A 27609-nucleotide genomic window follows, 5' to 3' on the forward strand; every position below is an offset into this window, starting at 1 on the left:
AAAATGGATAGAAATAATTAATGGGCATTTTCAACAAAAACACCATCCGGGTTTTCCCACCAATTAATGCAATTGCATTCCTGAACTTAACCAGAAAGGTGACAATAGCTTTATTTAATCCTGTCCAAGTCCTGATTCATTCAAGTACATTTGACAGGAGCAGTCCGGCCCCGCCCCCGGCCCCGCCCCTTTGATTGACAGCTCATCTCCTTTTATGGAAATCGAGCGCTGGATTTACATTCCCATTACGTCATCATCCCGCGCCGGCACGGACTCCGCGAGTCGCTGGAATTTCGGCCTGGCCTCAGTCACCAGGGCAACTGGAGTGAAGATGGCGGTGAGGGTGAGGGTGAGGGAAAGGGGCCCCTGGTCAATGGGGGGTGGGAGAGGGGGGGCCCCTGGTCAATGGGGGGTGGGAGAGGGGGGGCCCTGGTCAATGGGGGGTGGGAGAGGGGAGAGGGGGGGGCCCTGATCAGTAGGGGGTGGGAGAGGGGAGAGGGGAGAGGGGGGGGCCCTGATCAGTAGGGGGTGGGAGAGGGGAGAGGGGGGGGCCCTGATCAGTAGGGGGTGGGAGAGGGGGGGGGGCCCTGGTCAGTAGGGGGTGGGACCCTGGTCAGTAGGGGGTGGGAGAGGGGGGGGCCCTGATCAGTAGGGGGTGGGAGAGGGGGGGGCCCTGATCAGTAGGGGGTGGGAGAGGGGGGGGCCCTGATCAGTAGGGGGTGGGAGAGGGGGGGGCCCTGATCAGTAGGGGGTGGGAGAGGGGGGGGCCCTGATCAGTAGGGGGTGGGAGAGGGGGGGGCCCTGATCAGTAGGGGGTGGGAGAGGGGGGGGCCCTGATCAGTAGGGGGTGGGAGAGGGGGGGGCCCTGATCAGTAGGGGGTGGGAGAGGGGGGGGCCCTGATCAGTAGGGGGTGGGAGAGGGGGGGGCCCTGATCAGTAGGGGGTGGGAGAGGGGGGGGCCCTGATCAGTAGGGGGTGGGAGAGGGGGGGGCCCTGATCAGTAGGGGGTGGGAGAGGGGGGGGCCCTGATCAGTAGGGGGTGGGAGAGGGGGGGGGCCCTGATCAGTAGGGGGTGGGAGAGGGGGGGGCCCTGATCAGTAGGGGGTGGGAGAGGGGGGGGCCCTGATCAGTAGGGGGTGGGAGAGGGGGGGGGCCCTGATCAGTAGGGGGTGGGAGAGGGGGGGGCCCTGATCAGTAGGGGGTGGGAGAGGGGGGGGCCCTGATCAGTAGGGGGTGGGAGAGGGGGGGCCCTGATCAGTAGGGGGTGGGAGAGGGGGGGCCCTGGTCAGTAGGGGGTGGGAGAGGGGGGGGTGCCCTGATCAGTAGGGGGTGGGAGAGGGGGGGCCCTGGTCAGTAGGGGGTGGGAGAGGGGGGGCCCTGGTCAGTAGGGGGTGGGAGAGGGGGGGGTGCCCTGGTCCAACGGGGAGGGAGGGGGTGATATAGGGGGGAGGGGCAGAGGGGTATGCAGTAGCCAATTTACACACAGCAAGCCTGGGATCAGTGTGCTGACAAACCTTCCTCCCTCAACCTACACCACTGAAACAGATTAACTGGTCATTATCTCATTGCTGTTTGTGGGATCTTGCAGTGTGTAAATTGGCTGCTGTGTTTGCCCACATTACAACAGTGACTGCACTTCAGAAGTAAATTATTGGCTGTGAAGCGCATTGGGACCTCCTGAGGAGGTGAAAGGCCCTATCGAAATACAAATTCTATTCATTTTTGTATTCTCAAACAGGGGCTGGAACCTTAGACTTTCCTGATCTGTATGGCTCAGTATCACATGAAGCAATGCATTCACTTACTGAGCCTTTGTGGTGCTCAGGGAGCTACATTTCCAGTTGATGTTATTACTAAAATCTTTCTAACTAGATCCAATGTAAAGTAAAACCCAAGTGAGTGAAGTTCTAATACTGAGAGACGGACCTGGTTTGAACGAACTGGTTCCTTTTGTTTCTGGTCATTTCAGAAAGTGCGTATTTTGTGCACATCAGGGTGAGGGATGTTAGTGCTGAGGAATGGAACACTTTCCCATTTCAGATACCTAATGTTAGCATCAACCACTTCTAGGGTAGGTACAGCACAGGTTAAATACAGAGTAAAGCTCCCTTTACACTGCTCCAACAATGTGTCTCAGTCCCTATCCCAGAAAAGCGTCCCATGTGGCACCAGCTATCTTTTTGACCTCTGAGTAAGGTTACCAATTTAGTGCCAAATCAGGGCCAGTTGTTCCCACTAATGCCCATGAGAAGCGGATTGGAACTGCCCAATGTCTCATAATTTTCTTGTTGCAGGCCAATGTGGCAGAACTGCGGGAGGACGGCAACAAACATTTTAAATTGGGTGACTACGAGGTGGCCTTGTCCTGTTACACACAAGCAATCAAGCTTTCCCAGGACCCATCGGAGGCCACGGTCCTTCACCGCAATAGAGCAGCCTGCTACCTCAAACTGGTGAGTAAAGATAAAATGACCAGGATTTCACAGTGAGTAATTGTAGTTGGTAATGAATTTTTAAGTAGCTCAGTCCTACAGACACTGTGTCTGATTTCTGTACATTTTTTCATGTTATTTATTAGGAGGAGTACTCAAAAGCTGAAGCCGATGCCTCGAAAGGTGAGTGAGAGGAAATTTCTGTGACTTGCGCATGTAAAGTATCAGCGTCCAGTGATGCCATGTTTACCTGGTTGTGTGTACATACTGTTCCAGAATACTTTGGCCTGGAAGTGTGTGTGTGCCCGTGTGTGTGTGTGCCCGTGTGTGTGTGTGCCCCCCTGTCCACATTTGCGTCCACTTTGTGATGCTGATGTAATTATGCAAATTGCACAGTGTAGACAAAGTACTGGATCAGAAAAGACTTTGCAGTGAACCTGGCCAGTCCTCAAGTACCTATCCAATTCTCTCTTAAATCTTTCCACACTTGTGCTTCTCTGAACAGTCGATTCTACAAGTCAGTGCTCCTTGTTTAAGGTAGTTAAATCTCTCCGTGTAGATCTGCATCAACTCTCCGAATCTTTGCTCACCTGAAATGATTGTCCTTTTGTTCTCAGTGATTGAGGCGGATGGGAAGGATGTAAAGGCTCTGTTCCGCAGGAGCCAGGCCCTGCAGGAGCTGGGGAGACTGGATCAGGCATTTGCCGATATCCAGAGGTGTGCTGTTCTGGAACCAAAGAACAAAGTCTTTCAGGAATCGCTGCGGAAAATTGCAACAAAGGTCCAGGAAAAGGTAAAGGGGAAATGGGGAGGGGGGAGGTGCCAGATCAGATGGGGGAGAGCAGCAGGGGGAGGGGGAGCCAGATGGGCTGGCGAGGGGTTAGGAGCCAGATTGGCGAGAGAAGGAAGTATGTGCAGACATAAGATTTTTAATATATTATGGAAAGTAGGTGAAAATGCAGTTCTGGGATTGGCTTTGTATATACCGTACAACCCTAGTCCTCACATATTGTCAGTATCACATGGTAATAAAGATTGACTTCAGCTTCTTTAATCTGTACAGCTTGTCCTTACCCAGATAGTTTACTTTATTCTGTTATCACTGGGGTTTCAGTAAACTATAAAACTGGGTAAGTGGGAATGTGATATTTTCATACCGTATCTACCTGAGCTGTGAAACCCACCCAGCTATACAATTCTAGAGTCCGTCCTTTCAAACTTGGGTTGTGTTTGGAGAGAGCACTTTGATCTGTTCACAAGCAGCATATCGCTCAATATTTAAAGTGTGAATTTTTAGAAATTAAGTCCCGTTTCCCCCCCACCCCCCCCCCAACAAAATACTGAATTTGTGCCAGTGACCAAGCTTAAATATGACCGGTGTTCTGGTCTGGTGATGTGTTTGAAGAAGGGACCTTGTTCTTTTTCATTTCCAGTATAATACCCTCACTCTGTGGTGTCCCCCCTCTCTCTGTTCCAGGCCCGACTACAGTCCTCCACTGATGCTCGAGTGGAGCAGATGTTTAACATCCTCTTGGATCCTGGAGAGAAAGACTCCGACAAGAAACAAAAGGTCAGTGTTTTCCTTAAAGTACTCTCGTTAGAGAGAATGTTCTGACCTTAAGATGGTGCTACAGATAGTGAGGGGCTGGGTCAGAGATCTGGCTCCACAGCTGCCCCAAGGATTGCAGCGCAGTGTAGCGCAGGGTCTGTAACATTTCACAGTACCTTCACTTGAACTGTGGAAAAACAGCCAGCAGTGCAATTATAGATTCTGTTCCTCCAAACATCTGTAACACTAGTTAAATTACCACTTAGTCAGTTTTTGGTGATGTTGGCAGAGAGATAAATATTGGCCAGGACACTGGGGGAAAAATTCCTGTACTCTTGCCTGAATGGTGCCATGCGATCTTTCACTCCCTCCCAAGCAAGTAGATTGGGCTTTGGTTTAATGTGTCTCATCTGAAAGACAGTACCTCCAACAATGCAGCACTCCCTCAGTACTGCACTGTTATCGTAGTTTATGTGGTCAAGTCTCCGGAGTGGGGCTTGAACCCACGACCTTCTGACCCAGAGGTGAGCGCGCTACCTATTGAGCCACAGCAGGAATTTAAATAAAAAACATATTTTTGAAACCACAAAAGTGAGAGGTGATTTTCATATCTTCTAATTCCAAATTGAATTGTTGGTTTTTAATATTTTCCCTGTAGGCTGTCCAGAATTTGATTGTTCTTTCCCGGGAAGACGCAGGGGCAGAACGGATTTTTCGCAGCGATGGAGTGCGCCTCCTCCAGAAAATGCTGGACACCGGGGATGTGGACATCGTGCTGGCTTCACTGCGGACTCTTGTGGGCTTGTGTTCAGGCCACCAATCCCGGGTTAGTCAGGCAGTGAAAGATTGACAAAAGAAGTGCCCTTAATTTTTTTAAATAATAGATTGTGTGTGACGTTGCCCACAGTCATAGTTGGTGAACAGACGCGGGAATTCGGAAACCCGCTCCACAGAGACTCTAACTGCACATCGACATTCGACATAGCAAAATTGAATGGGAAAAGCATGACCACAGTAAGGTCTGGGGACAGGAAGTGGGCGCCTTATAAAATTTTGAATATATAAATTTATAATTTTTTATGCCCCTGTTTTACCTCGTTGTGCGTCATTCAGTCAATCATCCACCAGAGGTGGCTGCTAAATGGTGCGTCTATTGCAGGCAAATTTACATTGATCCATCATCTGGGATGTATTCAGTTTAAGGCGAATCTCCGTACATTTTGGTATAGAAAGGAAGAACTTGCATTTATAAAGCACCTTAGGTGGTTATCTAAAAGCCTGTGTTAAAAGCTTTGGTTTTCTTTTGTAGGCAATGGTGATTTTGCACACAATAGGAATGGACAGGTTCTGCCGTGTGATGGGCAGCGACAAGGAGCAGGTTTCTCTGGCAGCATGTAACATCCTGCAAGGCATGTTCGATGCACTGGAAGGCGGAATAAAAGGCGAATTTCGAGGGAAAGAGGAGGCACTGGTTCTCGGTGAGCGTTAAATATAATAGCGATGTAACTCTGTATGTGTGGGAATGATTTCCTGTTCTTTATAATGGGTGTATCACTGTCACGATCTGATTTCTGCAATGAAAGCCCTGTTTTCCCAAGGTAACTGGCATTGTCTTTTGGAAGGGAGTCCCCGAGAGTGTGTTAAGGGGTCCGCACTTGGAAAAGTTTGAACATCACTGCTTTAAATACTCCAGTTCTCTCTTATTATAAAGCATTAATTAAGCCTTGTGTTCAGATAACGTAATGATTATTCTTTGATCTTTAGATCCCGTGAAAGAGCTGAAGATGATGGCCCTCCAGCTGTTGGAGATGTTGATTCAGCGCGAGGCCTCCGCTCATGGCCGAGACAATTCCATAAACCTCCTGATTAAGAACGTCCCACGGAAGTCCTTACGGGACCCCAACAACTCCATGACGATCTGGGTAATCGATCAGGGTAAGGCAGACCTGAAGGAGCTGGGTGAATGCATAGTTTTATCAGTGTGTCAGAGAAGCTACTGTTTTGCAGGGCTGATCAGATACAAAGTTTAAGTCTATGTCCCAGATATCTCGAGCCATGGACACTAACAGATCCTGGTGTTCTTATTATAGGATTTATTTACTAGTGAGGCAACAATGTTAAAAACAGTTCTTTACAAACCTCCAGCCCCACAAGACTCAGAGGTCAAACCAGTGAGTGGGAATAGAATTGAAATATGAACAGAAAATGACTCAGCAGGTCAGGCAGCATCTGTGGAGAAAGATCAGAGTTAATGTTTCAGGACGATGACCGTTCATCAGAATCGAATTGAGTTGCCCTGGCTTTGAGGCCCTGACTATCAGGGCCCATTGGCAACTCGTGGAGACCCCTGTCCTATTGCTATAATAAAAATAAAATATAAAGTATTTATGGGGGCGGAGAAAAGAACTGGTGAGCACACCGTGTAAGACTAGAAGTTTAAAAAAAAACCTGTGAATGCTGGAAACCTGGTCCTAGTGAGGTAGAATTTATTGACTTGGTGGAAAGGCAGCATCTAGCCTTCACCGAGGAGTTGGCCTGGTCTGATGGCCCACTTCTAATACCCGTCCAAATCCACTGGAAGTGTGAATGCTTTGGGAAATTCCCTGTTATTTATTGCCTGCGAGGTCAGGGTCTGCCTGCCTCTGACCCTCTCACACGCACAAACTCTGGGTGTTTTATTCGGCCGCTTTCGCATCGATGCAATGCAGTTTCAGGTGCACATCAACGCAAGTAGTGTCAGTGTCCTGAAATCACTCTCAGATGCACTAGAGCCAAGTGGTGGGAGAGTCTCTCTGGGGGATGGGGAGGAATTTCTTTGTGGTTTGGCTTCACAGAGGGTACTGTATAATTCAGCACAGAAACGAGCCATTCGGCCCAAAGGGTGTATGTCGGTGTTTATGCACCGCACGAGCCTCCTCCCACCTTACTTTATCTCACCCTATCAACATATCTAATCGTCTTCTGTCTGCGCTGATTAGGAATGAAGATGATTCTCGAAGTGGCCGGGACGGTCTCGGAAATTGCCGACAGCCTTCCAGTGACGGACACCGGTCGAATGAGCGCCTCAGTGCTTTTGAACAAACTCTTTGACGATCTCAAGTGTGATGCAGAGCGAGAAGCCTTTCACAAACTCTGTGAGGAATACGTCAGGTAGGGGGCTGGAATATTAATGGCAAATGAGCGGTAATGAGACTGGATGGTCCAGGTTTCAATCCTGGGACGGAACTCACACGGGGTGGGGCCGAGCCTTACTGACCAGGACCTGACTTGGACCAAAGCAGGAATTGAGGAAAAATATTTTTTTAAAAACTCGAGTTAAAATTTCTTCTGCACAGGAGCCGTTTTGAGTCGCAGGGGATGGACGGGAAGCTGCAGGCCATCCAGACAGTGTCCACCCTACTCCAGGGGCCCTCGGAGGTTGGAAACCGGGTGCTGGAGATGAGCGGGATCTTGGAGTGCATGATAGCGCTGTGTAGCTCGGAGCGGGAGATTGACCAGCTGGTTGCCGTGGAAGCGCTCATCCATGCTGCAGGCAAATCTAAGCGGGCCTCGTTCATCACTGCTAACGGAGTGACCCTGCTAAAGGACATCTACAAAAGGAATGAAAGTGATCGAATCAAGATTCGGGCGCTGGTGGTAGGTTATGGCCGTTTAATCGGGTGAAAGCTCAGGGAAGTGGTCGACAAATGTTACAAAATCACAAGGTGGATGCAGAAGGCCATTTGGTCCATCTCTGTTTATTTCCACTTCCCAAAGTGGCCTGGAGGCAGGGAGACCCGGTGTGGTTTAAAAATAATGTGCTTTTGTTGCCCCCCAATCCCCACTTCCTGACAGTTTAGTGAGTTAGTGATCCAGTGAGTAGCTGAGCCGTACGGACCAGGAAGGTCCCAGGTCTGACTCTCGGCCTGCGATGAGTTAGGGTGGCAGGAAAGGTTGGCCTCAGTGCTCCTTAATTAGGGAGGGGGAAGTTTGGCCAGGGTACGTGTTACAGCACCCATTGCTGGAACGTGTGTGTGTCTGGATGTCAAATTTGTCTTACGATGCCCCTTGTAGTTGAATAACTGCTAAGACTTGAAGTCTAGGTTCACACATGAATAAAGGCCACTTGGTCTAGATGCTGTGCTCTAATGAACCAGTACCATCAGGAGAGGAGAGGAGTGGAGGGGACAAACATGGTAGAAAATATTTTTAAGATGGTGAGGAGACAATTTGAATTTGACACTTTCCTTCTCCTTTGACCAATCTGATTATTAAAGGGACTGTTATAAACTTTACTGAGCTTTTCTACATGGAGGACACTTTGACTCCTGCCCCCACTCCCCACCTTAAATGCTGTACAAACTTTTACTGCCCTGCTTTCTGTTGCTGTTGTTAAACCTGTGCAATGTAGCCAGATCCCTTCATCTATTTCCTGTTCTCAGGGTCTGTGCAAGGTGGGATCTGCAGGAGGAACGGACTGCAGCATGAAGCAGTTTGCTGAAGGGTCGACATGCAAACTGGCGAAGCAATGCCGCAGGTGAGTCCGGCTGTGATATTAGTGACACTGTGTGGGGAGTGTGAGCGCATGTGATGCTTTCTACCCATCCCAGACAGAGCGAAAGGACATGGCGTCTGCTTTTAATTGGAGGTAGAGAAAGAAAAATGATGAAATCAATCACTATTATCCAATAGTTTTAATTTAGTATTCTATTTTTCGTGCTCATTGAGGTGTGGGATGCTAGTGCTGAGGAATGGAACTTCCCATTAGATACAGATGAAAGCTCCCTCCAGACTGCCTCATCAATATGCCTCAGTCCCAATCTCAGAAGAGCACCTCCTACTGCATTAGTGTGGCATTTCTCCATTTCCTATATTAGCAATCCTATGACCCCTCGGAATGAGATTACTAATTAGGGATAGTTTTGTATTGTAGTTCCATCACCATTGGATTGAGACTGTCCAAAACTTATTTCGCACTTACATTATTGTTTTATCACTTATTTTATCCCTTACTTCCATCCCATCAGTCTGGGTGGGATTTGAACCTAGGTCCCATGACCAGTGTTTAACCCACTGCACCACCCAGTTCCCTAATCGTTCCATTTTAATTCCCCTTCACTGGCTGTGTGTTAACTGGTATAATCCCAGTGTTGCCAACATAAATTGCTGGCAGCAAATGTCAGGTGAGTGGGCATCTGTATGGGAGGAGGTGGGTTAACGTCTTGGGCGGAGATCTTTCATCAGGAGTGGCAGACCTGACTGACATAGAAGCTGATTGTATGTTGCAGCCTGCGTTTTGGGAGAACAAGCTGATTGAGCCACTCTCCCAGATTTACCTTTCGTAATGTGAAGCCCGTCTTCCAGCTACACTGTGGGGGCCCACTATTCTGTGCATGTGCAAACTGCCTTGATCTTTCGGACTCTGTGTGTGTGTGGTGTGTGTGTGTGTGTGTGTGTGTTAGTGATGTCATGAGGTTGCATCACCGTCTCACTGCACACATTCTCTGACGTCCCACCAAAGCACGTTGAGCATCGGAGCAGCATGTTTACTGGCCCTAGGACGACGGGCAGCAGTCAGGAAGACTCAATATTAGCAAAACAGGTCTTCCTGGTTTTTGGTATTAAAAGATCAGGTTGGTTTGTTTTCCTATGGCAGCTGACTGCACGAGACCCACAATACAGGAGCAATACAAAAACAGCCAGAGGCCATAAGTGCAGCTATATTAACTACTTACACAGGGGCAGTTAATGGGTTCAGTAGACTGTAGACTGATCCAGAAAGTGGTGAAGAGCGATGGATGATACACACAGGCTCTGTCTGATCACACTGCTGTTCCACTCTTACCAGGTGGTTATGCAATGACTCGAATCAGTCCAGCACGCGGCGCTGGGCAATGGAGGGACTGGCGTATCTGACCTTCGATGCTGATGTGAAGGAGGAGTTTGTGGGGGACCAGCCTGCAGTGCATGCTATGTTTGAACTGGCAAAGGTATGCAGCTAACTAAGTGACCGATAAAGGGAAGGAGGAAGCCTTGTGTGGTCGATGGTCTGTATCCCAGCCCATCCTGTTTAGATTGTTGGAGCATTTGTGACGCGATGAATGTTTAACCCTTGGAGGTGCTTCACATGTTTGGCTCTCAATGCAGCGTTGCTTTTTCTACAGAGATGGTTCTCAAGTACTCCAGTGACCGTGTGGGTAAACATAAGAAATAGGAGCAGGAGTCATCCATATGGCCCCTGGAGCCTGCTGCACTGTTCAATAAGATCATGGCTGATCTTCGACCTCAACTCCACTTTCCCGCCCGATCCCCATATGCCTTGATTCCCTTAAGAGTCCAAAAATCAATCGCTCTCAGCCTTGAATATACTCACGATTGAGCATCCATAGCCCTCTGAGGTAGAGAATTCCAAATATTCACAACCCTCTGAGTGAAGAAATTCCTCCTCATCTCAGTCCTAAATGTCCAACCCCTTATCCTGAGACTATGTCACCTAGTTCTAGACTCCCCAGCCAGGGGAAAAATCCCCTCAGCATCTACCCTGCAAAGCCCCCTCAGAATCTTATGTTTCAATGAGATCACCTTCATTCTTCTAAACTCCAGAGAGTATAGGTCCATTCTAATCAATTGTCCCTTATAGGACAGCTCTCTCATCCCAGGAATCAGTCTAGTGAACCTTCGTTGCACCCCCTTTAAGGCAAGTATATCCTTCCTTATGTAGGGAGCCCAAAACTACACACAGTACTCCAGGTGTGGTCTCACCATAGCCCTGTACAATTGCAGCAAGACTTCCTTACTCTTCTTCTCCAACCCTCTTGCAATAAAGGCCAACATACCATTTGCCTTCCTAATTGCTTGCTGTACCTGCATGTTAACTTCCTGTGTTTCGTGTACAAGGTCACCCAAATCCATCTGAATACCATCATTTAATAGTTTCTCACCATTTAAAAAATATTCTGTTTTTCTATTTTTCTTACCAAAGTGAACAACCTCACATTTCCCCACATTATACTCCATCTGCCACCTTCTTGCCCACTCAATTAACCTGTCGATATCTCTTTGCGGATTCTTTGCATCCTCCTAAAAGCTTACTTTCCCACCTAGCTTTGTATCGTCAGCAAACTTGGATACATTACACTCGGCCCCTTCATCTAAGTCATTAATATAAATTGTGAATAGCTGAGGCCCAAGCACCGATCCCTGGGGCACCCCATTAGTTACAACCTGCCAACCTGAAAATGAACCATTTATTCGTACTGTCTGCCTTCTGTCCGTTAACCAATCCTCAATCCATGCTAATATATTATCCCTAATCCTATGAGCCCTAATCTTGTGTAACAACCTCTTGTGTCGCACCTTATTGAATGCCTTTTGAAAATCCAAATATATGACACCCACTGGTTCCCCCTTATTTACCGTACCAGATACACCCTCAAAAAAACTCTTAATAGGTTTGTCGTACACTATTTCCCTTTCATAAAACCCTGTTGACTCTGCCTAATCATCCCATGATTTTCTAAGTGCCCTGTTGCTCCGTCCTTAATAATAGATTCTAGTATTTTCCATACTACTGATGTCAGGCTAACTGGCCTGTAGTTCCTTGTTTTCTCTCTCTTTCCTTTCTTGAATGGCGGTGTTACATTTGCTACCTTCCAATCCACTGGGGGTTCTAAGGAATTCTGGAAGATCAAAACCAATGCATCCACTATCTCTTCAGCCACCTCTTTTAAAACCCTAGGATGTAGGCCATCAGGTCCAGGGGATTTTTTGGCTTTTAGCCCCATTAATTTTTGTAATATTTTTTCTTTAATCTTAATTACTTTAAGTTCCTCCCTCTCATTAGACCCTTGATTCCCCACTATTTCCAATACGTTTTTTGTGTCTCCTACTGTGAAGACAGGTACAAAATATTTGTTTAACGTCTCGGCCATTTCCTTATTCCCCATTATAAGTTCACCTGTCTCTGCCTCTAAGGCACCCACGTTTACTTTCGCTAATCTCTTCCTTTTTATATACTTGTAGAAGCTCTTACAATCTGTTTTTATATTGCTAGTTTACTCTCATATTCAATTTTCTCCCTTTTTATCAATTTCTTGGTTATCCTTTGCTGATTTCTAAAACCCTCCCACTCCTCAGGCTTACTACTCTTTTTGGCAATATTGGAAGCCTCTTCTTTTAATCTAATACTAGCCTTAACTTCTGTAGTTAGCCACGGTTGTATCACCTTTCCCGTGGAGTTTTTATTCCTCAAGGGTATGTATATTGGTTGGGAATTATGAATTATTTCTTTAAATGTTCACCATTGCTTATCTACCGTCATATCTTTTAATCTATTTTCCCAATCTACCTTAGCCAACTTGCCCCTCATACCTACATAATTGACGCTAGTTTAGGACTTAACTACATCACTCTCAAACTCAATATGAAATTCTATCATATTATGATCACTCTGCCCCAGAAGATCCTTTATTATAAGATTACTAATTAATCCTGTCTCATTACACAATACAAGATCTAAAATAGCCTGTTTCCTTGTTGGTTCCTTGACATATTGTTCTAGAAAACTGTCGGATGCATTCAATGAACTCGTCCTCCAAACTACTTTTGCCAATTTGGTTTGCCCAGTCCATATGAAGATTGAAGTCCCCAATGATTATTGCATTACCCTTGTTACATGCTTCTCTAATTTCCTGATTTACACTCTGTCCAACACCATAACTACTGTTAGGGAGCCTGTAAACTACTCCCCACCAGTGTTTTCTGCCCCTTGTTATTTCTTATCTCCACTCATACAGATTCTACATCCTGATTTTCTGAGCTAAGATCCTTTCTCATTTCTGTCTTTATCTCATCTTTTATTATCAGGGCTACTCTTTCCCTCCCCCCCCCCTACCTTTTCCATTTTGCCTATCTTTTTTAAAAGTCAAGAACCCCTGGAATATTTAGTTCCCAACCTCAGTCACCCTGCAACCACGTCTTAGTAATGGCAACTAGATCAAACCCATTTGTCTCTCTTTGTGCCATTAATTCACCCATCTTGTTACAAATGCTTCGTGCATTCATATACAGCGCCTTTAATTTTTACTTTTTTTCCCTGATGTGAAACACTGCACTGAGCCATGCAGTGCAGAAGTTCCCAGCTTTGATCCCTAGTTTGTGCGGAGTTAGTCAACCAGGGCAGTAGTACGGGCTACAGTGCTGCCTGGGATAGGGAGGCGAAAAGTTGGCCAGAGTTCCCACTTCTAATTGTTATCTGGTGGTTCTCACTGGGGTGTATGTTCGTGTGTGTGTGTGTGTGTGTGTGTGTGTGTTTGTTTGCACGGGACCACCTGGGTGAGCCGCAGGGCGCTGGTGCCCATGAACCTGTATCCCAGCAGGAAACATCACCTTCAGGAGAGGATGAGTGGTTGAAGCACAAGGTTCGGCTTTGTCATCTCAGTGTAGAGCATTCTACTAACATCTGGATTAAGGAGAGATGGACATTTTTATGTTGCCCTTTTCTATTCCTTTTTATCTTGATTTTTTTTTTGTAAACAAACACAACATTCTTAATGTTAAAAGTCACTGTCATTGCTTAACGATTGGCCAGCCAATCAGACTCTACAAATGTTTTGTTACATAGAGTTCGGGGTGATGTTTGGGCTCTGCTTGGAGGGTTGGAATTGAGGGGTTGTTGTAGAGGGTGGGTGGTGGCTGTCATTTGGTAACATATATAGATGAAGAGGGTGCAATTAGGTGTGGTGTTTGGAGCTAGGGTTAGTATGCTGGAATTTTAGTCTCTTGTGTTGACTAGAATGCTCCTTGTGAGGAGATCCACTATCGTTCACGTTTCTTTATGAGCCACTCAGGAATGCTGCAACATGGAGTGATGGGATGTGTGTCTACCTGCTATTTCCTTACATACTGAGCTTCTAATCTATCTCTGTGGGCAGTTGCCAAGCAGCAGCCAGACATCTCCTCCCCACCCTCCACAGCAAGAGAATTGGGTAAAACGACAGGATCAATAGTTGTATTTGAGTGGAGCCTGGTCCCTCACGGTATGGAAGCTGGGATAACCCTATGTCCTAATACCATTCCAGGGCCTTGTTTTGCTGGAGCACAGCCCTGAATCCCAGCTCGGTCACCATCCCACACTCTGACAGGCTGTGAATGGGGCCCCAGAGGCGCATGGAGCATAAAGACTGCAGGGGGCCAAAGGTGAAGGGGTAATGGGCTGCAATTGACCCCTGGCCCATATTGTTAATACCATTGCAATTAATCATCTGGTTTATTTGTTAACTGTGGCAAAATACTGACGTTTTATCTTCTGATCAATAACGAGATGACTGATAAGTGTTTTCTGCTCTTCCTTCCTTCCTGTTTTGTGAATAACGATCTCTCGCTTTCATTGCTCCCCAGTCGGAAGATAAAACCGCTCTCTTTGCAGTTGCCTCGACCCTTGTAAACTGCACAAACAGCTACGATAAAGAGACGCCCGATCCACAGCTACTCGAGCTGGCCAAGTACGCCAAGCAGCATGTTCCAGAGGAGCACCCCAAGGTACAATACTCGTGCTCTGCCCAACAGTTACTGCCCCAGTGTGGATCTGAGCCGTGCAGACCTGGAATGTTACCAGGACTCCAAGGGTTAGATTATGAGGAGAGATTACATAAACTAGGCTTGTATTCCCTGGAATATAGAAGGTTAAGGGGTGATTTGATTGAGGTTTTTAGGATTTTGAAAGGAATTGATAGGGCAGAGGGAGAGAAACTTTTTCTGCTGGTGGGTGAGTCTAGGGCAAGGGGACATAACCTTAAAATCAGAGCCAGGCCATTCAGGAGAGAAGTTAGCTAACACTTCTTCACGCAAAGGATGGTAAAAGTGTGGGACTCTTCTCCACAAAAAGCAGTAGATGCTAGCTAATTTTAAATCTGAGATCAATAGATTTTTGCTAGACAAGTGTATTAAGGAATATGGAGTCAAGGCAGGTGGATGGAGTTATGATACAGATCAGACATGACCTCCATGAATGGCGGAACAGGCTCTAGGGGCTGAATGGCCTCCTGTTCCTATTTGATCCCCCAGTCTATGCTGAGTTAGTTGTGGCACGGCAATTGGGCCTCAGTGCTGCTGGGACAGGGAGAGGAAATAATCAGCCACGTGTCCTGTTCCTGATCCGCTGACTCCTGCGGGAAGTGTGTCGGGTGAAAACAGGATCGAACTCAGCTGTGATTTTCCTCTGCCATCGTCAAATGGCCTGTTGACCCTCGCTGTCAAGGTTCACCCATGCGGAATGGTCCCTTGGGCCAGGTAGCAGAGGACAGCTGGGGGCAGTAAACCATACCAGTATGAGTCAGTGCAGAGCTATCCCAGCACCATAGTGAAAGGACTCTATTAAAACTATAGAACATACATGAAAGGCCTGTATTAATAGCGCTTTATTGTATCTCTCAAACATCTCAAATCATCCATGATGATTTGCTTTAAAGTGCAATGACTTGTTATGTAGGCAAACGTGGCAGCCAAACGGTGCACAGCAAGATCCCACAAACAGCAACGAGTCCAACGACCAGTTAATCTGTTTTGGGTGGTGCAGAGTTACACGACCAGTTTTCACATTACTGCTCATCCTAAGCCACTTTGCATCAGTGTGAAAGCTGCAGTTATATTGGCTAACGTGGGCTGGGATATACCCCCCTCTCCTGTGTTGGCTGTTTTATAGAATCGTAGAATGTTCCTGCACAGAAATAGGCCCTTTCGTCCATCAAATCTGTGCCGGTGTTTTTCTCTACATGACTGCCCCAGTTTAATCCCTCTCCCAACGTCCTTCAAAATCCCATCTAGTTCATTCCCACTCTCCTACTTGCTCCCCGTACTCTTAAATATTTTTTTTCCAAGCAACCGTGTAACTCCCTTTTAAAAGTATTTAATGGAGTCTTACATAGGAACAGGAGGAGGCCATTCAGCCCCTTGAGCCTGTTCCACCATTCAGTTATCATGGCTCATCTGCATCCTTACCCAACAAAAAATCTATCAATCTCAGTCTTGAAAATTTCAATTGACCCCCAGCATCCACAGCTATTTGAGGGGGGGGGGAGTTCCAGATTTCCACAAGCCTTTGTGTGAAGAAGTGCTTTTTGATTTCACTCCGTGAGAGCAGTTTGTGGCAGAGTTCCACATTCTAACCATTCCCTGTGCTAAAGACTTTTTTTCCGACAACGACTTCAATTCTTTTTACAATGACCTTAAATTTGTGGCCTGTAGTTACTGTCTCACTGACCAGTGGAACAATCGCTCACTATTATGGTGAGTAACAGTGGTTTGGTGTGTATTCTTTTTAAAATCCAGGTTGCTAAGAATACATTCAGTGAAAATGTGAACTGAGAAATGATTTGTCACTGAAGTAAAATTTTCTGAATTGCAGGATAAATCCAAGTATGTGGGGAAACGCATCACAAAATTGCTGAAAGCGGGGGTGGTGTCGGCACTGGTGTGTATGACAAAGAAGGAAAGTCCGGCCCTGACAGATTCGTGCAAGGAGATGATCGCACGGTATGTGTGGTCAATACAAGGATATTAATCAAACAGTTCTTGCATAGCCCCTTGTTGAAAATGTTTCATATACAGTGAACTACATAGAAGTGCAGTAACACTTGTTTTGTAGACAAACCTAGCGGCTATTTTGCGCCGAGCAAGATGCCACTTGTTGGTTGAGGTGGGGGGAGTGGAAATGTCGGCCAGGACACCAGAAGAACTCCTTGCTCTTCTTCAAACAGTGCCGTGGGATCTTTAATGTCAACCTGAACCACAGCAACAAGCAGAGTGGGCCTTGGTCTAATGTTTCATTCAAAGGATGGCACCTTCAACTCCCTCAGTACTGCACAGGAGTGTCATGCAAAATCATGAGCCCACGCCCTGGAGTGGGACTTGAACCCACAAAGAAAGAAAGACGGCACCTCCGACATTGCAGCACTCCTTCAGTAATGCACTGAAGTTCTCCAGTCTCTGGAGTGGGGCCTGAACCCACAACCTTATGACTGAAAGGTGAGAGTGCTACCAACTGAGCCAAACTAATGTGGAACACAACACAACAAAACAGGGTGGCGTGTTTACCGGCTTTACTAACCAGTCTGGTTCAATATTAGACCCGGAGGGTTAGACTTATTGCTGGGGGTTAAGATCATTCTCGCTCTGCTGCAGATAACTCTGCAGGCCAGTGGTTCCGTGGGTAGGGTGGTCCAGGCTAGACAAGCAGCAGAAAGTTGACTGGTGGTTAACCAAACTCTAGCAGTGCCTCTGCAAACACTTGATTCCAAATCGGTCAATAGGTGCCCGAGATCTTTAGGCTAGGGGAAGAGTGTGAACTCTATAATGGGCAAGCAGACACTACTTATTGAGATTTCTCAGTAGATTGCTTTTCATAGACTTGATTAAAAGAATATCTCAAGCTGTATTTAAAAAAAAATTATACAGGCATTTAACTCTTCTCTTGCCTCCTGCCCTGTCCATGCCTCCGTCTCTAAATGTACTGAGCAGAAGCCCCACATTTGGCACTTGGTCAGTGAGGCTGACACTAAGGGTTTTACTGTAGCAGCAGTTACTGCTTGTAGGTTTACCTCAATGTTACCAACTCTAAGTAACTGTTGGATGATGTCTATCACTTGAGAATTTTGGTCTTTTTCAGTCACTTGCAACCAAGTTAAATGCAGTCTTGTTGCTGTATTACTTTGCGGCTCTGTAGCAGTGAGCTGAAACAGTGTAAGACTAAGAGCTTTTTCCCTCCCTTTCTGTATTTCAGGGTGTTCTTGGGTCTGGTGGAGGCCCCAGAGGATCGTGGAATGGTGGTAGCTCAGGGAGGAGGGAAGGTGAGCATGTTAAGTCCTCGGCATTTTCCCACATCAATGGTCTATGTGATTCTTGTTTTATTTATAAAAGTGCATTGCAGACTGTGGTGGGATAAAGACTGGAGACAATGGCCAGAAGAAAATGAGGTTAACCGAGGATAGTTAGCTCCTCTTCCTCTTCTGAAGGTACTGACTGGTGCTGAGAGGCGGTGCCATGGCTGCCAACAGTCCTGCTACGTTCTTCTTGACGATGAGTGTTGACAAGTTGTCTGACTGCGAAGGCCATCATAGCTGATCCCGATCCTTCCACCACACAGCACTCGCACCCTCACTTTCAGTGCGAGTTGAAGGATAGTGATCAGGAATTACAGAGAATTACATAGAAATTACACCACAGAATCAGGCTGTTCGGCCCAACTGGTCTATGCCGGTGTTTATGCTCCACACAAGCCTCCTCCCTCCCTCATCTCACAGTATCAGCATATCCTTCTATTCCTTTCTCCCTCATGTACTTACCTAGCTTCCCCTTAAATGCATCTATGCTATTTGCCTCAACTACTCCATGTGGTAGCGAGTTCCACATTCTAACCACTCTCTGAGTAAAGAAGTTTCTCCTGAATTCCTTATTGAATTTATTAGTGACTATCTTGTATTTATGGCCCCTAGTTTTGGATTCCCCCATAAGTGGAAACATCTTCTCTACATCGGAATGGGAGCTCTGTCTAACTTACAGGCCCCTAAGTGAGGGAAGTGTGACTGATTTTAGCATCCTTACTACCACCTTGACTGAGATCAGACTTGTGTTGTTGAGATAGCACAAACGTGCTTCCAATAAACCCATTTAATAACCTTTTACTCCCTCTTCATTCCCACAGGCTCTGCTTCCTCTGGCATCAGAAGGCACAGAGATCGGTAAGACCAAGGCAGCCCAGGCATTGGCGAAGATCACAATCACCTCTAACCCGGAGATTGCTTTCCCTGGAGAGAGGGTGAGCTCTGAGGATTTATGTCTACTGCCTTAGTTTTATTTTTGAGTGCTGTGTTAGCTTCACAGATTTCAAAATAGAGCTTTAAAATATTAATCAGAAAATTACATGTCGTTGTATGACACTGGCCTTTCCCCACTGGGATCTGGGTTCAAATCCAGTCCAGAGTAATGGACACCCCTTTATCTGCTCACTGTAAGGGTTCTATGTAGAATGAGTTTGGATAGTCTCGATCCAGTTCCTAGTGAACAAGGACCTCCAGCACAAAACTGTCCCTATTTTGCCACATCGCTCACACAGGCCTAAGGATGATTGGTGTTAAAAAAAAGCCCCACTGGCATAGTAAGGGGCACTCTGCTGAAGTTGGGGCTGAGGCACGTTTATGGGACAGTGTAGAGAGAGATTTACTCTGTTTCTGACATTGAGAATGGGAAGAAAAAAGGAATTGAGGAGATAAAATAAATCCTCCAGTTCCTGAAGGTGCTGACTCTCACTGGGCTACAGTCCCTGAAGGTGCTGACTCTCACTGGGCTACAGTCCCTGAAGGTGCTGACTCTCACTGGGCTACAGTCCCTGAAGGTGCTGACTCTCACTGGGCTACAGCCCCTGAAGGTGCTGACTCTCACTGGGCTACAGCCCCTGAAGGTGCTGACTCTCACTGGGCTACAGCCCCTGAAGGTGCTGACTCTCACTGGGCTACAGCCCCTGAAGGTGCTGACTCTCACTGGGCTACAGCCCCTGAAGGTGCTGACTCTCACTGGGCTACAGCCCCTGAAGGTGCTGACTCTCACTGGGCTACAGTCCCTGAAGGTGCTGACTCTCACTGGGCTACAGTCCCTGAAGGTGCTGACTCTCACTGTGCTACAGTCCCTGAAGGTGCTGACTCTCTCTGGGGTACAGTCCCAGAAGGTGCCGACTCTCTCTGGGGTACAGTCCCTGAAGGTGCTGACTCTTTCACTGGGCTACAGTTCCTGAAGGTGCTGACTCTCACTGGGCTACAGTTCCTGAAGGTGCTGACTCTCCTTGGGTATAGACTGGAGTCCCCCAAATGGCAATATGTTTACCCAGTGAGATGGAGGAATAATATGCCGAATACTAACCGATTTTGGTGTTCTGGTTTACGATTTATCCACTAATGAGGGAATAGCGCTAAGAACTGCCCTTTCCGAACCTCAAGAGACACAAAATTCAAAGAAGACAAGCCAGCCAACATGAAACCTTAAGTTCAGATAGAATTGAGCTGCCTGGGCTTCGTAGGCCAGATTGCCAGGGCTTGTCAGCACGTAAAATGTTGCTGCATAAGTGGACTACGTGCAATGCAATGTAACCAACTGTGGAGTGGAATACCCCAGTTGGACCGGGTCTGCATTATCCATCTGTAATCTCTCTGGGCCACAGTATGAGTGCCATGTCTGCCCTGATCAGAGGAGCTGCGTTACTGCAAGTAGAGTATAACTGTTTTGTTTGGAAATGGTCACTGATCAAACACTGCTTTCGCTCTTCACTCCCCCAGGTTTACGAGGTAATCCGACCTCTGGTGAGCCTCTTGCACCTTGACCGCACGGGGTTGCAGAACTTTGAGTCACTGATGGCGTTGACCAATTTGGCTGGAATCAGTGAGAGACTGCGGTAAGCGACTGGGTGAAGGGTCCATGGTGGGGGAGAGGCTCTGCCAATGGCTCAGTGGATAAGCACATCCCTTTTTAAATAGACAAGCCTCCACCTTCAGTGTCCTTCCCTGGTCACTGTTTCCACAGCTCGGTTGTTCTTTGGGTTAAAAAGTTCCTTCACCATAGTGAACTATTTCCCAGGACCAATTTTGTCAATTCTTGCAATCTTCAATGAGGTTACCTCGATCTCTCCTCTTATAAAGAAAAAAACCCAGTTTCCTTAGTGTTTTCGTACCTTTGATTCTTTGCACAGAACGATTTCTGTTGCTCCTCTCCTGTGGTTAAGTGACTACACTTCAAAAGTATTTCATTGGCTCTAAAGCGCTTTGGGACATCCTGAGGTTGTGAAAGGCGCTATGTAAATGCGAGTCTTTCTTAAGTGACCAGAGCTACCAGATGGGCATGGAGCCTGAGGCGGGGTGAGTGTGTGCAGGCCCCAAGCCAATGGAATACATTTAGTACGTTAAACAGATTGAACTTCACTACATTAAGGGGAGCTCCTAAATGGGCAGCACTCTCTCCGTAGCCGGAGTGTCTGCTGAGATTCTGTGCCCGATGCTGGACTGAGCCATTACATAGAATTCACAGCACAGAAACAGACCTTTCTGCCCAACAGGTCTGTGCCAGTGTTTTTGCTCCACACGAATCTCCTCCCACCCTACTTCATCTAAACCTATCAGCATATCCTTCTATTCCTTTCTCCCTCGTGTGTTTATTTATCTTCCCCTTAAATGCGTCTATGCTTGAACGCACGAACCTTCTGATTTGGGTGAGAGTGCTACTCACTGAGCCGGGGCTGGCACTAATTTACTGATTAACCTTTTTTTTTTTAGCCAGAAGATAATTAAGGAAAAAGCCATTCCCATGATTGAGAGCTACATGTTTGAAGACCACGAGATGATCCGATTGGCAGCTACTGAGTGCATGTGCAACATGGTCCTGAGTGAAGAGGTATGTTATCGCTGGATACCAATAGTTGCTGCTTTCTTTCAGCAGTTTGGTCTGTGGCTCTTGGAGCTGCTATCCTGGGTATCCACGAACCATACTGATCCAGAAAGGCTCCAGATACAATCCCCAATCTGCTGACTTAGCTGATCTCATCTGGAGCGGCACTACACTTGGCCACAGCACCCCTGGGAGAGGAAATACCAGCCAGGGTGCCTGGTCCTGATCACCGACCAGTGAACCCTGCAGGAAAATGCAGGTTTGTGGACATTGGGTGAGATCAGATCTGAGGGTCAAATACCCTGCTGGCTTTCACAGTCTAGGCTTATACATGGACAATAGCCACATGGGTGAGTTACAAGAGGCCTAATGGTGCACATAGAACTGTCCCCCAGCGAGGAGAGCAGGGAAAAACATTGAAAGTTTTTTTTAAAAAGTAACTAGTCTAAAAAGATTGTTGCTTGGTTTTTTATTTTATTGGAAAAGAAAACCCTTTGTTGCAGCTGCTGTAACTTTTTTTTTCTTTGTTTGGATATTGTTTCAGGTGCAGGAGCTGTTCCTGGTCGAGGGGACAGATCGTCTGAAACTGTTGGTGTTGTACAGCGGTGAAGATGATGAGAAGTTGAGGTGTGCAGCTGCCGGGGCTGTCGCCTTCCTGACATCGCTGCAACCAAAACTCTGTACCAAAATCACACAGGTGGTGAGTGACTCTACATATCCTGCTCCTCCCTGCATCCTCACTGTACTCAAGACTTGTCGCTCTGTCTCCTACTTTTTCATTTCTTATCTCCCTCCACCTTCCTGAGGCTTTCTCCTGCTTGCAATCTTCTCCCCATTTCTCCCGAAAGGGACTGACTCCTGCTAGGATGCAAATGCCTGTTGCTCTCTGGTATTTTGCCCAAATGGCATTCTTCACCTATGAGCCTAGACAGTGTCTTGTCAGCAAGATATTCGACCAAGGAGGGCATCAGCAATGAACCTGAACCCTGTTGTCACCTGATGCCCGCACGCACTTTCCAGCAGGGGTGCTGGATAGTGTCGGGAGTGGGAACCTTGGCTGATTGTGTTTATTCAGTTCCATAATCCAGGGGTGCTGAGGCAGATTGTAGATCCTACTGCCACCCCCACCGGCTGAGATCTGCTAACTCAGCATGGTCTGGGGATTGGACCTGGGAGCTTTGCTTAATGTAGGTTTTCCTTTGGTGGTGGGGGTGATGGTTGTGGGATTGTATTGTGATATTATATTGATCGCCCAAAATATTCAGGAAAATAATAGCAAAACCTAAGTCAAATGCCAGAATCAGTGAAGAGACCTGGTGATTAAACTTAGGCTGTTCCTCAACTGTACGTCACAGATGGACACTGAGCAACGAACTTACCAACTGAACCATTGGGGGAGACCCCTCCCCAATTAACAGCACCACTGGTACTTTGTGTTCAGGTGGTGAGAATTCAATGCATTGTGGAGTATCTTCATCACTAGGTATAGTTATTAAGTGTCTTTAATTCTTGGGTGAACCACTAGGTAGAGCACCCTGTGATGAGAGTGTTCTACTCCCAAGGAAGTCCACAGCCAGTACAGTACTGCCTCCCAGACCGCATGCAGTTGGCAGCTTTTGTGGTATTAAAAACGGGGTGGGGAACTACAGATCTTATGGAAGACATAGGGTCCCCGATAGTTAAATACACAGCCCTGCGAATTATAGAGCAGGGAGTTCCCAGGTTTGACCCCTGCCTGTGAAAAGTGAGCTGATCTCAGCCAGAGCACCAGTTGTGGAGCCATGACTGGGCTCAGTGTCCTTGGGTGAGGTGGAGGGGGGGAATTCAGACAGAGGTCCCTGCTCTTGGTCACTACGTTGTGACCTCTGCTGAAAGGTCTATAGACATTGTGAAGCAGGATTGGCCTAAAAAATAAAGACTTGCATTTATATAGCTCCTTTCACGACCTTGGGCAGTCCCAAAGCGTTTCACAGCTTTTGAAGTGTAATCACTGTTGTGATGCAGGCAGCCAATTTGCGCACGGCCGGATCCCACAAACAGCATTGTGACAATGACCAGATAATGTGTTTAAGTGATGTTGGTTGGCCAGGACACCGGGGAGAACTCCTCTGCTCTTCTTCAAAATAGTGTTACCATCCACCTGAGAAGGGCCTTGGTTTAACGCCTCGTCCGAAAGACGGCACCTCTGACATTGCAGCACTCCCTCAGTACTGGCACGGGGAGTGTCAGCCTGGATTATGTGCTGTCTGGAGTGGGGACTATGAACCCATGACCTTCTGACTCAGAAGCGAGAGTGCTGTGCACTGAGCCACTGCTGACACCCAGGCTATGCTATCTCTCATGGTCAAATAGCCTGCAGATACTCGCTGTCTAGGCTTAGTCGGAGAATGGTCACTGGGAGGACAGCTGTTATTTGTGAAACTGCACCTCAGCAAGAACCAGACGAGAAGAGATAATCGTCACGGTTCTGTTCTCTGTTACATCTGCTCCTTTTGGAAAAGAGATTGCACTGCAGCTGAAAGTTACATCTTTGTGCTTTATTCTTCCCCTCTACCCCCGACAGACAAACCACTGGTTGGAGATCCTGCAGGCGCTTGTGCTGAGCTCGAATGCTGACCTGCAGCACCGAGGGCTTGTCATCACTCTCAACGTGATGAGTGCGGAGCGGGACCTGGCAGCCCTGCTCATGGAGACGGAGATGTTGGAAATCCTGTCCGCTCTGACCAGGGACGGAGATGAGAAGAAATGCAAAGTGTCAGCCGCTGCCAAGGAGTGTCTCGCCCAAGCAGTGGAGTACGGCCTAATAAAACCCAACGAGGAGGGGACCAGCCCGTAGCAAACGCAAGACATTGCAGGGACACATGGACCAGCTTGCAGGCGAGAAACACTCCCACTGCGCGATATGCTGCTAACTAATGACCTCTGGATGGGTAATCCGTCCTGCAAAATGTCTTATTCACAGCAGATTACTGAATATTTTGATCACAGTCCTTCACTCTGAGGGGCTCCAGTACCAGCAGACCCCCACCCCCACCGACAGCGACTTGGCTTACATAATATTGGTTGAATAATTGTGGTGTTGCAGGATTTTCCTGCAGTGTTGAAATCACATCAGAAAAAGTGCTCGCCCTGTGTGCGGGTTGGAATCGTTTAATTTTTTTTTCATTCCCACCCAGTTGCCAGCTGTTGGCTTGCTTCCATGGCCACCCGCAGCCTCTGGCACCTGGCCCAAATGACCACTCTGTGTCTGTGAACTCGGTCAGTGAGAGTTGGCGGGCTATTTTGTCTCTCCAGCGGGTCACTGGACAGGAAGAGGGGCCCCTAGCTGATTTTTTTCCCCCCCTCCCCCCGGCCCAAACCAAGGACGCTGAGGTTGATTCCACTACCCTAGCTGAGGTCAGCTCACTCGGACTGAGGGGATCAGCTCACTCGGGCCAAAGAATGCAGGTTTACCTTTGTACAATCAAGAAAATGCCACAATATTTTAATATAAAGTTAAGAGGGAACATCAAACTACATGGAACACTAGCACAGTGGAACAGAGATGTAGATCTGCTTTTGGTGTGGCTGGGGGAAGCTATGATTTTATGATTTTTTTTAAAAATGAACAATGTTTCAGTAATTATTGGTTACTTATATGTATGGCACCTTTTATTGAATTATCTACTTTTACATTTACTGTTTGGCTCAGTTAGTAGCACTGTCATCTGTGGGCCAATAGGTTGTGGGTTTGAACCCCATATAATCTGTGCTGCCATTGCAGGGCAGGGGTTCATTTGTTCAACCAAGGCCCTGTCTGGTGGATGTTAAAGATCCCATGGCACTACTCAAGAGTAGAGCAAGGATTTCTCCCCATCTCCCGACCCTCAACATTCCTTCCTCAACTAACGCCATCAAAACAAAAGCAGCTTGTCCGCTCATGCGTCTCATTGCTGTTTGTGGGAACATGCTATGTGCAAAATGGCTGCTGTGTTTAACCATATAACAACAGTGACTGCACTTAAAGCAATTCATTGGATGAAAAGCTCTGAGATGTTGCAGTGATATGGTGCTTATTTTAAGCATAGGTTAATCGTTTAGATTCTAAAAAGAAAGTACATAAATATTTGGATTTAAAAGAAAGTTCATGATTCCACTAGGTGTTTAACACTTTCCTAATCCCTATTTGGTCCATTTCAATGAGTCAGAAGTTGCTGTGACCTTTTGAAGAAAACAGTCCTTGGGACCCTGAGGCTGCATTTACTCTACAACTGTAGCGCAGTGTGAAACAGTTTCACTTTGCACCCATGCAGTCGTCATAATGTAAATTAGGTCTGAATTGGAATTGGTGGGAGGGAGTTGTGCTCTGCTTTGCCTTGGTATCAGTTCAGATGTTAACACCTGATTTTCACAACAGAAACTAATCTACGTCAATGCTAAACTCTTGTGAATACACACGTAGTAGAATTAGTAGCTCGATAAAACAGCTGCCTGAGTGAGATGAAAGGAGATGAACCGGTTTAATTATCAAAATGAGCTCTGTCACTTCACTCTGCATCTCACGCCTTAAATTATCTTTCTCACTTAAGTTGAATTAAGATTGATTATCATCAGTATTGATGCATTATGTGTAATCACATAAGGCTCCGTACGCAGGCCTTATTGCGAAGGATGTTTGTTAATGTTGCTGTTGCAGGCTAGTGCCTTTCATATTTAAGGTGAGATAAGGTTCACCATTGACGGGATTTCATCAAATATTTGCTTGTTTACAATCTGCGTTGCTGTTCATTGCATCTACAAAATGACAAGTAATCCAAGGGGCTGAAGTTCCGCCAGTCACCTATTCTAAAATCCGAAACTGTAACACTAGCAACTGTGTCATGGCAGAAAAGTAGTGGAAGAAAGGATTCACTAGTAAAACAAACTTGGAGGAATAGAAGATATTGGAGAATCACACATGAAGAACAGCCACTTAACCAAGATTCATAAAAGCTAACAATTACTGTGGAACAAACAAGTCAATGCCTTTTGTGAGGAGAGAAATAAAGGTTGTATCTAAAGAAACAATCAGATTGCTGACAAATTCAGAATTTAGACAGGAATCGTCCATTGCAATTAATTTTTCATCAGAATTATGATTCATATTTAATATTCAGTTCCAATAAACATTAAACCCGAATAAAATCCAAGTAGCATTAAATGGACCATTTGAAATCAGATGCCATATATTTTCACTGATGAAAATTTAAGTGAATCTTAAATTCAGATTCTTCCCTCCTCCAGATCCTGGCAGTTGGAGGGAGAGGCAATGAAGTTGGAAGCTCAGCTTATGATGGTGAGGTTGTGAATGGTCTCGTTCAGCCTGACAGAGAGGCCAGGGAGCAGAGTTTGTGGCGGGGTGGGGGGCGAATACAATGGCTTTGGTCTTCCTAGTATTTAATTGGAGGAAATTTTGTCTTCTCCAACACTGGATGTCTGACAAGCAGGAGGTGGGGGTGAGGTAGAGCTAGGTGTCAACAGCGTACCTATAGAACCTGACTTCAGTGCAACCTGCACCACTCAAGAACTGCCACATTGTGCAGGAAGTGGTTCAGTTATCTCACATGGTGGCCAAGGTAAGTCAAGGCACTGAGATTGCATCGCTGGTATAACTCATACGAATTAAGAGCAGGAGTACACCATTCGGCCCCTTGAGCCTGCTCTGCCTCACCCTATTACCACACCGGGCAGGGCAGTCACCCACTAATCCTCCCAAAAAGCTCAAGATTGCTTTTAGCAGCGTAGAAGTTTACAGCACAGAAGGAGGCCCATCACACCTGTGTAGAGGGAGTTTGACTCTATCTGCAGAAAAGTAATTTAAAATCACAATAATTGTATATATTCCCTATTAACAAGAGGCAAAAATATCATAAGGCAACCTTAAGGATTCTTGTGATAAACTGTTCTTGTGGTTAAGTGTGGGCATCCTTGAACCTTGATAATTTGTGACCTCACGTGTATCCAATTCGTCTGTATCATTCCTTAATTGTCCCTCTTTTTTATTCTTGTATATTGTGCTCTGTATTACTCTGTATGTGAGTTGAAGTGGAAAAGCAGTGGAATGTACCACTTCCATGTGTAATCTTTCTAGTAATCATCGTACTGCTGCATTATATACAAATCCAGCAATAAAGTCACTTAATTTTGTCTTGTGTTGGGTGCACCAGGTAGGTGCTCATTTTTTTTATATGTACAGTGCAGTGGTTG

The 27609-nt window shown here is 46.7% G+C and overlaps 1 protein-coding gene across 2 annotated transcripts; it reads left to right on the plus strand.

The window, feature by feature from the left end:
- Nucleotides 1–254: 254 nt before the first annotated feature.
- Nucleotides 255–27549, plus strand: LOC137304767 (protein unc-45 homolog A-like). 2 transcript variants are annotated; one of them, XM_067973467.1, is made up of 20 exons: nucleotides 255–337; nucleotides 2295–2453; nucleotides 2579–2615; nucleotides 3050–3225; nucleotides 3910–4002; nucleotides 4640–4807; nucleotides 5291–5459; nucleotides 5746–5916; nucleotides 6960–7131; nucleotides 7317–7617; nucleotides 8403–8497; nucleotides 9809–9950; nucleotides 14359–14499; nucleotides 16364–16491; nucleotides 17738–17804; nucleotides 18659–18772; nucleotides 20283–20398; nucleotides 21273–21390; nucleotides 21929–22084; nucleotides 23948–27549. In XM_067973467.1, exons 1-20 carry the CDS (start codon nucleotides 332–334, stop codon nucleotides 24218–24220), a joined length of 2802 nt encoding a protein of 933 aa, XP_067829568.1. In that variant the 5' UTR covers nucleotides 255–331; the 3' UTR covers nucleotides 24221–27549. The 2 variants fall into 2 exon arrangements, with proteins under 2 accessions (XP_067829568.1, XP_067829567.1); XM_067973466.1 differs by having other exon boundaries at nucleotides 263–343.
- The last annotated feature ends 60 nt before the right edge of the window (nucleotides 27550–27609 follow it).

The sequence above is a fragment of the Heptranchias perlo genome, chromosome 38, assembly GCF_035084215.1.
Source record: "Heptranchias perlo isolate sHepPer1 chromosome 38, sHepPer1.hap1, whole genome shotgun sequence".
Lineage (NCBI taxonomy): Eukaryota > Metazoa > Chordata > Chondrichthyes > Hexanchiformes > Hexanchidae > Heptranchias > Heptranchias perlo.

Excerpts from the sequence above, each read along its gene's own strand:
- LOC137304767 (XM_067973466.1), top strand. Across the intron at positions 8,498-9,808 it reads CTGGCGAAGCAATGCCGCAG|GTGGTTATGCAATGACTCGA; the intron begins GTGAGTCCGGCT and ends CACTCTTACCAG. Across the intron at positions 21,391-21,928 it reads ACATGGTCCTGAGTGAAGAG|GTGCAGGAGCTGTTCCTGGT; the intron begins GTATGTTATCGC and ends ATATTGTTTCAG.